The sequence below is a fragment of the Symphalangus syndactylus genome, chromosome 3 (assembly GCF_028878055.3).
Source record: "Symphalangus syndactylus isolate Jambi chromosome 3, NHGRI_mSymSyn1-v2.1_pri, whole genome shotgun sequence".
Classification (NCBI taxonomy): Eukaryota; Metazoa; Chordata; class Mammalia; order Primates; family Hylobatidae; genus Symphalangus; species Symphalangus syndactylus.
In genome coordinates, this window is record NC_072425.2 from 9,381,459 (window position 1) to 9,394,732 (window position 13,274).

The following is a 13,274-nucleotide window of genomic DNA, read 5'->3' on the forward strand; positions in this document are numbered from 1 at the left end:
CCAGCTCACTGGAGTAGATAATGAAGGCACCAAGCCCTGGTGAGAGTTATGGCCCAGGCTTTAATCACTGCAGGTGTCTGCTGGGGCTGCAGTGACACAAGACCACAGGCTGGCGGCATAAGCAACAGAAATTTATTTTCTCACAGTTCTGGAGGCTGGAAGTCCAAGGTCAAGGTGTCGGCTGATGTGGTTTCTGGTGAGGGCTCTCTGTCTGGCCTGCAGACAGCCACCTTCTCACTGTGTCCTCACATGGCCTTTCCCCTGTGCATGTACACCCCAGATGTCTCTCCCTCTTCGCATAGGGACCCCAGTCCTATTGGATGAGGGCTCAGCCTCAGGACCTCTTTTCACCTTAATTACCCCTTTAAAGGTCTTATCCACAAACAGTCACATGGGGCAGGGAGTCAACCTATGAATTTAAGAGAACACGGTTTGGCCCATAGCACTCTCTTACTACAACTGGATAAGCAAGAGGCCAGAGCAAAGAAAGCCTGGACCCCCCTTCCCCATTCCACTTTCCTACCTGGAATGGCCTACATTCATGGAATCAGCACAGATGTGGCAGTTGCCTCGCTTCCAAGGGAGCCCCAAGCTAAAGGCTCCTGTCATTGTATGAACTTGGGATGGGGGACAGAGAGGGACAAGGCTCAGGGGTGCAAAAGCCCTGGGTGCTGAGTGTCCTCAGCTCCCCTCCCTCTGCCTCCCCCTGAGGAGGTAAAGAGATCTCTGAGCAGGGGCTCCTGGGCTAGGGATATGTGGACTGCATGAAGGCTTGGCTGGCCGGGCCCCGAGTCTGTGAAGCTCTGCAGCTCTGTCCGGAAACGCAGCCACAAGTCCGTAGGAGGCTGCCTCTGGGAGGGCTGCCGGGCAAAGCCTAGCTGCTCAGCTCCTGGATGACTACACTGGGCTCTCCTCCTGGAAGGACAGAGGTGCGTTCTCCAGGGACAGGTGTGGATCCCACGCCTGGGTTTGCCTTTCCTGCTACTGGGCCTCCGCCAGCAGTGCTATCTGGGGCCATGCAGAGTGGCTGGCTCGCTTGGCGTGGGACCCCACGTAATGCCACGTCAGACCTGGGCTGGGCACCACTTACCCAGGGCCACTGCTCCCATCGCATATGGCCCATTGGAGCTTACCGCCTGGGAGAGTGGTGGGCACACCAATGCCCCGTGAGAGGTGGTGCCACCCCCCAAGGACCTTGATGTGGTGCTGTGTTCCCAGCGGAAGGACACACAGGCTTGGACCCAATGGATGGAGTCAGGAATGGCCGCACCTCCCTTCACTCCCAGTGACCCACTGGGGGACCTGTGCCTCCACCCCCATGGCTCGGGTTCGACAGGGTTGAATCCTGTTCTCCAGAGCGGCTGTGCTCTCACAGGGACACAGCCAGTGTCCTGTTCAGCTTTGAGCCATGGTAGTCACTGGGGCCCTTTGGGCTCCTTTTTCCAGACACCAGCAGGCAAGAAGGGGGCCAGCATCTTGCTGGGGAGACCGACACTAGCCATCGGGGGGTGCTGCTGGCACACATGGGGGCGGGACATGCGTGCAGAGCCAGCTGACCCCCCTGGGAACTCCTGCAGCTCCCTTGCCCGACTGTGACCGTAACTGGATGGGGATAGTAACCCCCACCCAGAGGGTCCCTCAGGGATGAGGACCTGAGCCACCCATCAGCAGAGGGGCTGGCTAGGGGTGGGGGAATGGAGCCTGGAGGGTGGATGGGGAGACCCTAAGGACAGAGGTGGGCAGGGGCCATGGAGGCCCCCAGCATCCTTGTAAACTTCCCAGAGGGGGCCCTTGGGGATCCTGGAGAGCTGCTCTTTGACTGGACCCCAGTGAGTGAGGGGTGGTCCATGGGAAGCTTAGAGACCCCCTTGAGGGAGGACGAGGGCTCCCAGCCCATCGGGATCCCCCTCAGCTGCAGGAACCTGCCTCTCCCATGGCCATGCCACAACCAAGGACTGAACAAGGGACCTGCTGAGGCTGGGTCATCTCAGCCGAGGTGATGCTCTGACAGGTCACACCCTCGCACCCCCACATTACCTTCTGACTTCTGCATTCCCCAAGAATCTCTTCCAGAGCTAGAAAGACCCCCAACCCCAGATTAACCATCCCAGTCCATGTTCTGGACAAGCCCCCTCAGCCTGGTCATCAGAACAGTGCACCTGCGGCCGGCAGGCTGAAGACTGCCACCAACGTGGGGCCTGTCCAGTTCAACCTCTCACCGACCACAGGACAGCTCATCTCAGGGAGGACGGGGGAGGCTCAGACCCGCACCTGACCCTGAGTCCCCTCCGCCCTGGCTGTGTCCTGGTCAGAGAAGGTGCGTTTATGGGGCCATGTGCTGCCCAGTCACTTCTTCCTGGGAAGAGACCCTCTGGTGAGGCTGGGAATGCCTCTGCGGGTTGCTTGATATCCAGGTACAAGGTGCCAGAAAGCGCCCACCTGCAGTCTTCCCACACTAGTGGAGGTCAGGGCTCACCGCTGGGATCCGAGAACGCCTTTGCCTTTGTAATTACTCCTGTGCCACCTCCAACCCCCCAATCCCCGCACAGCACCCCTCGCTGGGGGAAAGCGTCCAACTCGGGAGCCCCGGCTGCACACAGATTGAAGTAATGACTCCAGCTACGAGCCATCAGAGCCCTGCAATTGCATTATTAAAAAGAAGTCTCTGTAGACATCTAAAATGCATCAAACTACTCAATATTCCACATTTGATCATAATTAAAAGTAAAAAATATGGGCCAGAAGGGGGCTGGTGGTGACAGATTTGCTGCACGGGGTGAATGGAAGTGTTATTAATAGGAGGAAATTGCCAGAGACAGGCTTGGCAAGACGCCTGGTTAGACATGCATGTGGAGGGCCTTGGGGGCTGGTGGTGATTAACGTCATTGACCCCCAAATCCAGGCAGAGAAGTAGCTGTGACCCCGAGACTGTGCCCTGGCCCTCTGCCCTGGGGATTCGAGGCCCTCTCTGCTGACCAGGAACTGGGATCTCCCGGTATGAAGGAGGGAGTGTGGGGTGGGGGTTTCCCAGCGGGGCTGGCAGCAGGGCTGTGTGTGGGGTGGGCCCGGGGCCACAGTGCCCAGATTCCCCGTGCAGTACCGAAGCATGCGATCCCCCTGCCGAGAGTGCCGGCAGCCGATGGTGGCTCTCAGACCAACCCTCTCCAGAACTGCCCTTGGCTGGAGAGAATAGCCTGGCTCAAGTTGACTCATGACTGGAGGACGTGTGGCTTGGGAAGTCTTGGGCCCCTCGCCCTGACACGGGGTAGCTCTGCACACTTGGGAGATGAGCCGAGGACTCTTTCGACTGTACCAGAGCTCAGCTTCTCCCCCACCCAGATGAGCTTCCTGTGCTCCCTCACAGGGGTCTGTTTGAGAGGGCTCCTGGGAGATCCCCTGCACACCCGTCTCTGTCTCCGGCATGGCTTCAGGGGAACTGACCCTCGACACGGGAATCAAGCCCTCCTGGGCCTCAGGTGGGCAAGTGTCTGGGCAGTGCCACAGGAGGCAGCTGAGGGAAGCAGAGGTGGGGAGAGCTGAGGACCCCAGCACCGGCTTAGACCACACGTCCCCAGAGCCCCAAATAGGCCCCGGCCACGGGTGTCTGTGGTGCTGCTGCCTCCCTTTGGCCACCTCTGGTGCCCAGGCCACCTGCATCCCATCCGACAATCACAGGGCAAAGATGGCCTCTGGTCCACCCAGGTCCCCCCATGCTCTCACAGTGAACGCCAGTCGCTTCTAGCAAGTTCAGCCTGGCCGTCCAAGTTCAGCTTCCCCACCCCACCTGCATGCTCGGAGCAGACAGCACGGGGCTGAGATGGGTGGCGTTATCATCCTCAAAGCCGTGAGCAAGAGGCCCCAGATGGGAGAGCGGGCTTGGCTCAATGGCTAAGAGATTCTATAAGCCAGAGTCCCCAGGTTCTAATCCCAGCCCAGCTACTGGCTGGAGAGGTGCTCTTGGACAGGTTACTTCATTTTCAGCCTCAGTTTCCCAGCCTGGGTGATGGTATGACAGCCCCTGTGGGGTGGGAGGATTAAAAGGACCGATGCAGGGAGAGGAGCAACACACGGTCATTTGAACATAAAGGGGTCTGCGTGCTCATAAGTGTGGAGTTCAGACCCAGGTCTTGCTGGGCCGAGAGATGACTCAGGCTCCAGACAGCATTTAGTCCAGAGCCTCCCAAATGTCATGCTTCGCATCATCTGGGGGTCTCGTCCCAATTCAGATTCTGATTTAGTAGCTGTATTTGTGTCCTGGGGCTGCAGTTACAAATTGCCACAGACTGGAGGCTCAAAATAGCAGAAATCCATGCTCTCCCCGTTCTGCCAGCCAGAAGTCCCAAATCAAGGTGTGGCTGGTCACCCTCCCACCGAAGGCTCTGCGGGGGGATCCTTCCTCTTCCAGCTCCTGGCGGCTGCAGGCACCCCTTCAGTCTCTGCTGTGTCTTCACGTGGTCTCTTTGGTGTCAAAGCTCCCGCTTCCCCTCCTCTAAGGACACCTGTAATGGCATGTGGGGCCCACTGGCCGGCCCATAAGTGGCAGGGCAACATCATTCCATGCGTCCCCGCCGGCCCCTGTGTAATGGGACTGGACAGCCAGGAGGAATGGCCCAAGGACCCAGCCCCCGTCATGAAGGCAGGCATGGGAGTGGGACCACGTGAAAGGCTCTAGTGTAAGCCACTGCAGTGGGGAAGGTACCGGAACCTGAGAGGGCTGTGCTGCTGCTGGTGCTGGAGCCGGGCTCCTGGGATCGCCCCTTCCCAAGCCCACCTCGCTCAGCACTACAGCATCCCGCCCTCCCACCCCACAGGGGGCCACAGAGTGCTTTCCACAGAGCCACGGCTCAGCGGAGTCATGGGGAGATGTGGCTGCTGGGAGGAGGGGCTCAGCAGTGGGAATGAAATGCAAACACACGGCGTGGGACTGCACCCTCTAAAATTACACAAAGATGTATTACAGCAGTGTTCCCGGTGCCTGGTATCTTTGCAGAGGATTCTGTAAGTGGATAAACAGGAAGGAGATTTAATTAGGTGCGTGGAGTGGAGGAGTGGTGATTAGCAAACCGGTCCTTTAATGCCCTATATTACATGCAGTTAATTACACAGATTGCAGGGGAATTAATGTCGGGCCCTGCTAATGAGTTTTTTGGGAAGAATAATTTTATTTACACAACATGGGCTGCAAGAATTATTGAAATGAGAAACATGGAAATGGCAAAGGGAAGGAGGACTCTGCTGTCCCTGGACAGTGGGGGCTGTGAGGACACAGGGGTGCTCTCAGCCCTGGCACGCCTGGCAGAAACCCATTGGTCCCGCATTCTTGCATGAATGACCTGGTGAGGTCAGCTGGGTTGGGGGGACCCTTGTGCAACACTGCCAGCTGCTTGCCGTTTCTCCAGGAGCCACAGGGCTCACTTTCCACCAGCCTCCCCACCCGCTACTGGGGTGCAAAGTGTCTGAAGGGCCACTAATCTGCAGGATGCTGGGGAGACCAGGAAGAGACAGGTATGGCCCTGCAGTCTGGGTGTTTACGGTGCGCAGGCAGAGAGAGGTACCGAGGGATGCGCCACAAGATTCTAAGTGACCTGGAGCAGGAGAAACAGATTGGAGTCTGTGGAAGTAGGTGGAGGAGGGGGAGGGAGAGGGTGGGTAGAGGGGGTGCAAGAAGTGGAGGGGGAGTTGGGGGGAGGGCTGGGGTGGACCTGCAGCACCTGGAAGGGCTCACAGGGAGGGCGGCGCCCTACATTCTGTTTCTTGGCACCCGTGGGAGCTCTGCTGTGAAGTCAGCCAGTGCAAAGGCCACTGCTGTCCCCATCCATTTCCAGCCATCCCCTGCCCTGGCCTCAGCTGCAGGAGGGTCTCTCCCACTGTCTCTGGATGGAGCAGGGTGGGATCGGCAGGAGTGGGTTTCCTAGCAACAGGGGAGGAGTCCCGAACAGGTGCCTGCCCAGATTTCCAGGTTTGATTATTGCTGCCAGAAGGTCAAATACATCACCACAATCACCCTTCATGGAGTGGCGGCACCCAGAGCTCCTGCGTCCCGTGCATGGGGGTGGGCTGGAATCCAGATGGAAGCCTCCTAGTTGAGAGCAGAACAGCCTGGGGAGTGGGGGGGGGAGAGAGAGAGGAGACCCCAGGGTCCCCCCACTTGTGACAAGCTGTGGTGCTTTGGGGTGCACACCCCATGGTGTGTGCCTGTGAAGCCCACTGATTCCCAGACACAGGGTCTGGGCTATACCTGGGACTGGACCAACGTGACACCCAGAAATTTCTTCCACAGTCACCGGAGTGACCTGGGTTCTCATGGGCGGGGCGCGTTGGCATGGGTCTCAGTGGGTGTTGTGGAAGCTGCTGGTACAAACAGACTCAGGTCAAACTCTAACAGAGGCAGTGGGGTGGCCATGAAGCAGCGGGGCTCGCGTCCACAGGCCTGCAGCAGGGCTCATGGCAAGGCTGCCTCCAGGTTGCAGGATTCCAGGCACTGGCAGAGGACGCTGACTCCGCTCCACCTTCCCCGCCCTCGTGGCCGGCAGAGCCTGCCTCCATCTCCAGTGCCCATTCTCCCCCAGCCCCACCCTTCCATCCCTTTCCTGTCTGCACCGCGCCTCCCTCTCTCCTTCCCTGCACCTTCCCGGCAAGACCCCAGCCCCCCAGTCCTCCACCCAGGCCCTGTTGTTCCCACATGTCTGGGTGTGTCCCTGGGTGCTGCTGGGCACTGATGGGCCCTGGGGCCTAGGCAGGGGCACCAGGTGACACCTGAGGAGGAAAGAACCAAGGACCCCAGGGCACCAAGCTCAGCCCCGCCCCGCACCACCCCCACCTCCCCTCCCTGAGGAGCTGCTGAAGGCCTCTGGGCAAGGTGGCTGTGGGGCTCCACCGGGGTCAGCCACAGCAGCCTCCGCAGCTCCTTGGGGCCTCACCCGTGGGACCCAGGATGCAGACTCGCCTGCGGCTGGAAGGAAGGCAGGGCTTCTGTGGGCACAGGCGTGGCGTCAGAGGGCGTGGCTGTGCCCTTCTGGGACTCCCGTGGTGGGAGAAGCCTCTGCACGGGGCCTCGCCCCTGCCTCCCCTGCCGGCAGCCCCTCCTGGGGCAGTACCACTTTCCCCAGATCCCCTGCCTCCCACCAACATGGCCCGTTCTCTGTGGACTCACCTGGGATGGGACAGAATTTCCAGACGCCACGTCTCTTAAGTGCTGGACCGGAGGAGTGGGTAAGGGCAGGCAGCATGGGCCTGGCGCTGCAGGGAGGAGGCGATGTGAGCTCCATGACCAGGGATGGTCTCGGCCCTGGGAAAGACTCTGGGGAGGGGGAGCTGGAAGTTTCAAGAAATGCGCTCAGTGGGCACTCCTTCCTGTCCAAACTCCCTCCAGGGCTCCGTGGTCCCTGCCCCCCTTCTCAGGGGGCGTTTTCTCCTCCCTCTGTGTCCTCCGCTGCATCTTCTTGGGCAGCGTGGGAATGGAAAGCCTGGCTCTGGACATCCAGCAGTGGCTCCTGCTCTGCAGCTTCTGGAGTTCCCACTGCCCAGGCCTCACTGTGCACCCCTTGGGAAGCCTCCCACCCAGCAGGATGGCTGGGCCTGGACTCCCTCCTCACTATCCGCCCCCACGTGCCTCGCTGCCCTGGACTGTTGTCCTTTATGGACCTCTAAGTTCACAAAGGAGAAGGGTCCCTTTGCTCAGACCCCACATCTCCCTGGCGGGATGGAATTTGGCAGAGCTGGAGAAGGGAGCCTGGGACCCACTGAGTCCATCCCTGATGAAGACCTTTAGCCCGCAGGAAAGGATTGCTCCCCAGGGCCCCTGATTTTTGCCAGCAACCCCTCCTCTCTACCCACCATCCCTGGGGGGAGTTGCCAGGACCCTGGAGGCCGTGGGGCCTGGTGGCCTGGGGCATGTCCCTATGATGTACTCACTGTGCCATCTGGGAAGAGCTCTGACCCCTCCTAGCCTTGCTTCTTCCCTGTGAAATGGGAACAATACTAGCGTGGCCCTCCATGGGCTGCTCTGGGGCCTCTGCAGGTGGTGTTCCACCCACAGGCCTGTGGTGCTGCCGCTGGATGCCCGCCCTTTGGAGATGTCCCCTCCTGCCGCAGGGAGAGACTTGCAATCAGCACACCTGGCGAAGAAGGGCGGCTGCTGACGCTGACCACGGCTGCAGGAGCTGCTTCGGGCTTTGTAAAGGTCCGGGCAATCTTGTCTGGCTGTTAATTTGCAGTGTCTGTGCAGAAAGCAAATGTCAGCTTCTGCTGGCCCTGGACAGGCTGATCACAAACCCCTAATTAGTGGTGTCTGAAATAATGAGATTTCCCTGTGTTCTCATTACATGGAAATTACTTCTGAAAAGCAACTCAGAGGGGCATGTAGGTGCGAGACAGCCCTTTCCAGAGGGGCACCGGCCATTGGCCAAGAGTAGACCCAGGCCAGAAGGCTCGGCTGAGAAGCAGGTGGGCGTCCTTGGCACTGTAGGAAGAGCCTGGCGTTGGTGGAGCTGTGACACCTTTGCCCCAGACAGGGGCCCTCAGGAGAACAAAACCTGAGGCAGGGCTGAGCTGGGGTAGCCCGGGAAGTCAGCTTGGGAAGCTCCTGTGGGGGTGTCCACAGGGTGCCTCCTACCTTGGAGGACACTGGCCTGTGGCGGCCTGGGCGGCAGGGGGAGCTGGAGGCAGGAGGGCAGCGTTTCCCCCGAGGAAGCTGCTTGGGGAAAATGAGTTGGTCTAGCCCCTGCTCAGCCAGACTGGATCTGTGGAGCCTCCACGCAGGGCGGTTGCTTGCTTTCTGCTTAAAAGGATGCTTTTTGGCAAACCTCAGGATGCCGTTATAATCTCGTGGGCTCCCCTGAAGTGGAGGGCCGCGGGCCATGGCCTCGAGCCAGGCCTGTGCCTTGCCCGGGTGTGTCTCCTGTTGCTGTCTCAGGGATGAGGCTGCCCCTGCGGCCGGCAACACAGGTTGGCCGGGCCCTGACTCTTGCTGGCTGGGACGCAGTCAGATGGAGTTTGCTTCCAAATAGAGCCTCATTAACACAACGATTAAATGCCTGATGGCTCTTTTTCTTCTGCAAACTATATTTCGGGGCCGGGCTTTGCCAGCAGCCATGAATATTTCACGGTAGAGTGCGCTCCTGCTGCCCCAGCTGCACCACGCATGTCCCTGGGCATCCCAAGGCCAAGCCAGAGGGCGCCCGGCTGACTCTGGGACCGTGGGACCCACAGCCCACACGATGTGAACCTCTGTGGCTAAGGGCCCGCAGCTGGCCTGCTGACGTCACGGATGCTGGTGTGACCTCGCGACCCGGAAGCCTCACTATTTTTGGGACCTGGGACTCTGCACTCAGCTTAGAGCTGCCCTGGGCCTTCCCCACATGAAACTCAAATGCCACCCCCCAACCCCCCGTAGGAAGCGTTTCCCGCCATCCCAGAGGCTCCTGGCGACACTGGAAGATCTGTCCCTGCAAGCCCCAAGCCATCTATGAACATTTGAACATTTGAAGTCTACAGATGCATGGATTTATGAATAAGTGTGTGTTTATTATGAAGCTGCTTAGCACATAGTAGATGCTCATTAAACATCTGAAAACTGCATGAATGGCTAAATGAATGAGTGTGTGAATAGGAATTAGTTAATTAAAATACACAAATGAGCAACTGAGTGCCACTATGTCTTTTGTGGACAGAAGCCATCAGTAAACGTAAGCTAAAATCCGCGATGCATGGTGACCACGCAGGGCAGTGACCTGTGCTGCTGCCTGGCCATCCCTGCTCCTGCTGGCAGAACTGCTTTAGCAGCCAGGTTCCAGCCCCACCCCTCAGCTAAGCATCCATGCTCTGCACCCTGGGAAGCCAGGGGCATCCCCTTCCACAGCCTCCTCGCTTAATTGGCGTTTCCTCGGTTGCTCGTCTCAGGAAGAGGCTCCTTACTGGCACGAGGTGCGCCTGCCCACTGTATCATGGACAGCTTTTCTGAAATGATTTCCCTGATAATGAGAATCCCAGGAAACCTCATTAAGCCCCACAGTACTAATTAGGGTTTGAAATCATTCTGTCTAGGGCTGGCAGGAGTAGATATTTGCTTTCTGCCTAGACAGAGACAATGATTAAGTGAATGAATGAATGAGTCTATGAGTAAATGAACAGAGGTCTGATGTGCTGGGCGCCTGGTAGGCTGGCCAGAAACATTTTGAATGAATAAGGGAAGGAACGTATGCATGAATGCTGACTCAGGGAAAGGAGGGAAGGTCCCTGGAAACCTGTATGGTGACTCTCAATGACTCTGGGTCTCCCTGCGTTCTGATAGCCCTGGCTGCAGGCTGTTCAGCTGCAAACACTCCAGGTCCCCCTCTGTGGGTGCCAGCTCAGTGGACTGGCCTTCAGCAGAAGGTCATCCCCTCACCACAAGGAGCATGAGGACAGCCCTCCTGCTGCCTGAATGCCACCCTCTGCCTTCTTTCTTCTGGCTTCTTTTTTTGAATTTAACACACTTTTAAAAAGCAATTTTGATGGCGGGGCGTGGTGGCTCATGCCTGTAATCACAGCACTTTGGAAGGCTGAGATGGGCAAAATGCTTGAGGCCAGGAGTTCGAGACCAGCCTGGCCAACATGGTGAAATCTCATCTCTACTAAAACAGAAAAATTAGCCGGGGGTGGTGACGCATACCTGTAATCCCAGCTACTCTGATGGTGGAGGCAGGACTCTGGTGGCGGAGGCAGGAGAATCACCTGAACCTGGAAGTCAGAGGTTGCAGTGAGCCAAGATCGTGCCACTGCACTCCAGCCTAGGTGACAGAGTGAGACTCTGTCTCAAAAAAAAAAAAAAAAAAAAAAAAAGGCAGTTTTGGGTTTCCAGAAAAATTAAGTGGAATTGAATGGAGTTCACTCCTGGTGGTGTACATTCTGTGGGTTTGGACAAATGTATAATGACTTGTCCCCACCGTTATTGCATCATACAGAATTGTTTCACTGCCCTAAGAATCCTCTGTGCCCCGTATATCTGTTACAGAAACATCTAGATCCTGTGGCTCCCTGCACAGAAAGCCAATCACTGAGATGACAAGTATTGTTGAGGAAGAAAGCTGTAACTGGGTGTTGCAGCCAAGGAGAGGGGAGCTCTGTCTCAAATCCATCTCCCTGACTGACTAAAACTATGGGTTTATCTAGCAAGGAAGAAATGTAACCACGTATAGGACAATAGGAGCTCAGAAAGGGAAAGAAGCAATCAGAATGAATAAGGGGTCTGGTCTCATTGTCTGGAGGTGGTTACCTGGTGAGTTTCAGTTCTTTGAAACTTTTTGGGAGGTCTAAGGGTTCTTTCTTGAGGAAGGAACTCAAATAAAATGAATGTAAGTTTCAAGCTTTAAGACCAGAAGGGTCAATTTCTATGTTTATCAAAAAAAAAAAAAAAAAGTCTATGAGACAATTGGGTCGGTTTCCTATTCCTCCCTCCCTCTCCAACTCCTTGCAGCCAGGGATGTCTTCACTGTGTCTGCAGTGTGGCCTTTTCCAGAATGTCACGTCGTACAGCATGCAGTCTTTCCACACCAGCTTCCCTTCACTTAAAATATGCGGTGACGTTTCCTCCATGTCTTTTTCGTGGCTTGACAGTACACTTCTTTTCAGGGCTGAACAAAATTCCACTGAATGGATGTACCACGTTTTGTCCACTTTTTAAAAAATTTTTTATTATTTTTTCGAGATGGAGTCTCCCTCTGTCCCCCAGGCTGGAGTGCAGTGGCGTGATCTCAGCTCACTGCAAGCTCTGCCTCCTGGGTGCATGCCATTCTCCTACCTCAGCCTCCCGTGTAGCTGGCACTACAGGCACCGGCCACCACACCCAGCTAATTTTTTTGTATTTTTTTTTTAGTAGAGATGGGGTTTCACTGTGTTAGCCAGGATGGTCTTGATCTCCTGATCTTGTGATCTGCCCGCCTCGGCCTCCCAAAGTGCTGAGATTACAGGCGTGAGCTGCCATGCCTGGCCTGTCTTTTCATTCTCTTACAATTCTTTCTTAGAGCAGAAGTTTTATTTTTATTTTACGTTTTTGAGACAGAGTCTCACTCTGTCACCCAGGCTGGAGTGCAGTGGTGCAATCTCACCTCACTGCAACCTCTGCTTCCCAGGTTCAAGCGATTCTCATTTCTCAGCCTCCCAAGTAGCTGAAATTACAGACACCTGCCACCACACCTGGCTGATTTTTTGTATCTATAGTAGAGATGGGGTTTTGCCATGTTGCCTGGGCTGGTCTCGAACTCCTGACCTCAGGTGATCTGCCCGCCTTGGCCTCCCAAAGTGTTGGGATTACAGGAGTGAGCCACCGTGCCTGGTCCCCAAATTTTTTTTTAAAAGAAGGTGTCTTGCTCTGTGACCCAGGCTGGAGTGCAGTGATGTGATCATGGCTCGCTGTAGCCTTGACGTGAGCTCAAGTGATGCACCTGCCTTGGACTCCCAAAGTGCTGCGATTACAGGCATGAGCCACTGGGCCCAGCCAGAAGTTTCATTTTTAATGAAGTCCAGCAGACCCATTTTCTCTTTCATGGATGCTGCCTTTGGTGTTGTATCTAAGAAGTCATCGCCAAACCCAAGGGCCTCTGCTTATTTTTTCCTAAGTTCTCTTCTAGTTCCATGTTTTGCATGTAGGTGGATGATCCATTTTGAGGTAGTTTTTGTGAAGGATGTGAGGTCTGTGTCTGGAGTCATTGTTTCTCATGTGGATATTCAGGGCTGGGCCCTCTTCTGAAACACAAAAGGTCCTGGACGGTGCAGCTTTTGTGCCCACTGGTGCCACCAGCCAAGCTTTTGGTGCAGAGGAGTCCTCGCTGTACCCTCTGCTGGGCACCATGGTAAGGGGGAACGGGGCAGGGGTGTGGCCAGACACCTTGGGCACCAGATGGCCTTCCCCGCTGTCGTCAGGCAGTGGCCTTGGGAGGAGAAGGTTTCCAGCAAAGGTGTGGCTCTGAAGAGGCCTTGGCCTGAGCGAGATGGAGGTCATCAGCACAGAGGTCAAGGTCAGACCGACCACTGATGACCCTCAATGCGCTCCAGGTCTTCCTGCCCTTCTACAGCCCTGGCTGGAGGCTGCTCGGCTGCGAACACTCCAGGCCCCTCTCTGCAGGTGCCAGCTCAGTGGACCGGCCTTCAGCAGGGGGTCATCCTCCTGCCACAAGGACCATGCAGACTGCCCTCCTGCTGCCTGAACGCCACCCTCTGGCTTCTTTCCTTCTTGGAAGAAATGCCCCCTGGTTTTGACAAAAACTGTTTTCAAAAGACTCTCATTGTCAAAATAA

At 56.5% G+C, this 13,274-nt stretch overlaps 1 protein-coding gene across 4 annotated transcripts; it reads right to left on the bottom strand.

The window, feature by feature from the left end:
• Positions 1-4,015: 4,015 nt before the first annotated feature.
• On the bottom strand, positions 4,016-9,977 carry LOC134736279 (uncharacterized). 4 transcript variants are annotated; one of them, XR_010120181.1, is made up of 6 exons: positions 7,915-9,977; positions 7,154-7,239; positions 6,921-6,952; positions 6,239-6,348; positions 5,712-6,099; positions 4,016-5,585 (listed from the first exon to the last, which is right to left on the bottom strand). XR_010120181.1 is itself a non-coding variant. In XM_063636771.1 (6 exons), exons 1-6 carry the CDS (start codon positions 7,995-7,997, stop codon positions 5,468-5,470), a joined length of 504 nt encoding a protein of 167 aa, XP_063492841.1. In that variant the 5' UTR covers positions 7,998-9,977; the 3' UTR covers positions 4,016-5,467. The 4 variants fall into 4 exon arrangements, 2 of the variants coding, with proteins under 2 accessions (XP_063492841.1, XP_063492840.1); XM_063636771.1 differs by having other exon boundaries at positions 6,005-6,079; XM_063636770.1 differs by having other exon boundaries at positions 6,005-6,099.
• Between the last annotated feature and the right edge of the window lie 3,297 nt (positions 9,978-13,274).

Excerpts from the sequence above, each read along its gene's own strand:
- LOC134736279 (XM_063636770.1), bottom strand. The coding sequence starts at position 7,997 with ATGGAGGGCCACGCTAGTATTGTTCCCATTTCACAGGGAAGAAGCAAG. Across the intron at positions 6,349-6,920 it reads CTGCATCCTGGGTCCCACGG|CTTCCACAACACCCACTGAG; the intron begins GTGAGGCCCCAA and ends TTGTACCAGCAG. Across the intron at positions 5,586-6,004 it reads GTGCCGCCACTCCATGAAGG|GTCACTTAGAATCTTGTGGC; the intron begins GTGATTGTGGTG and ends CTCCTGCTCCAG.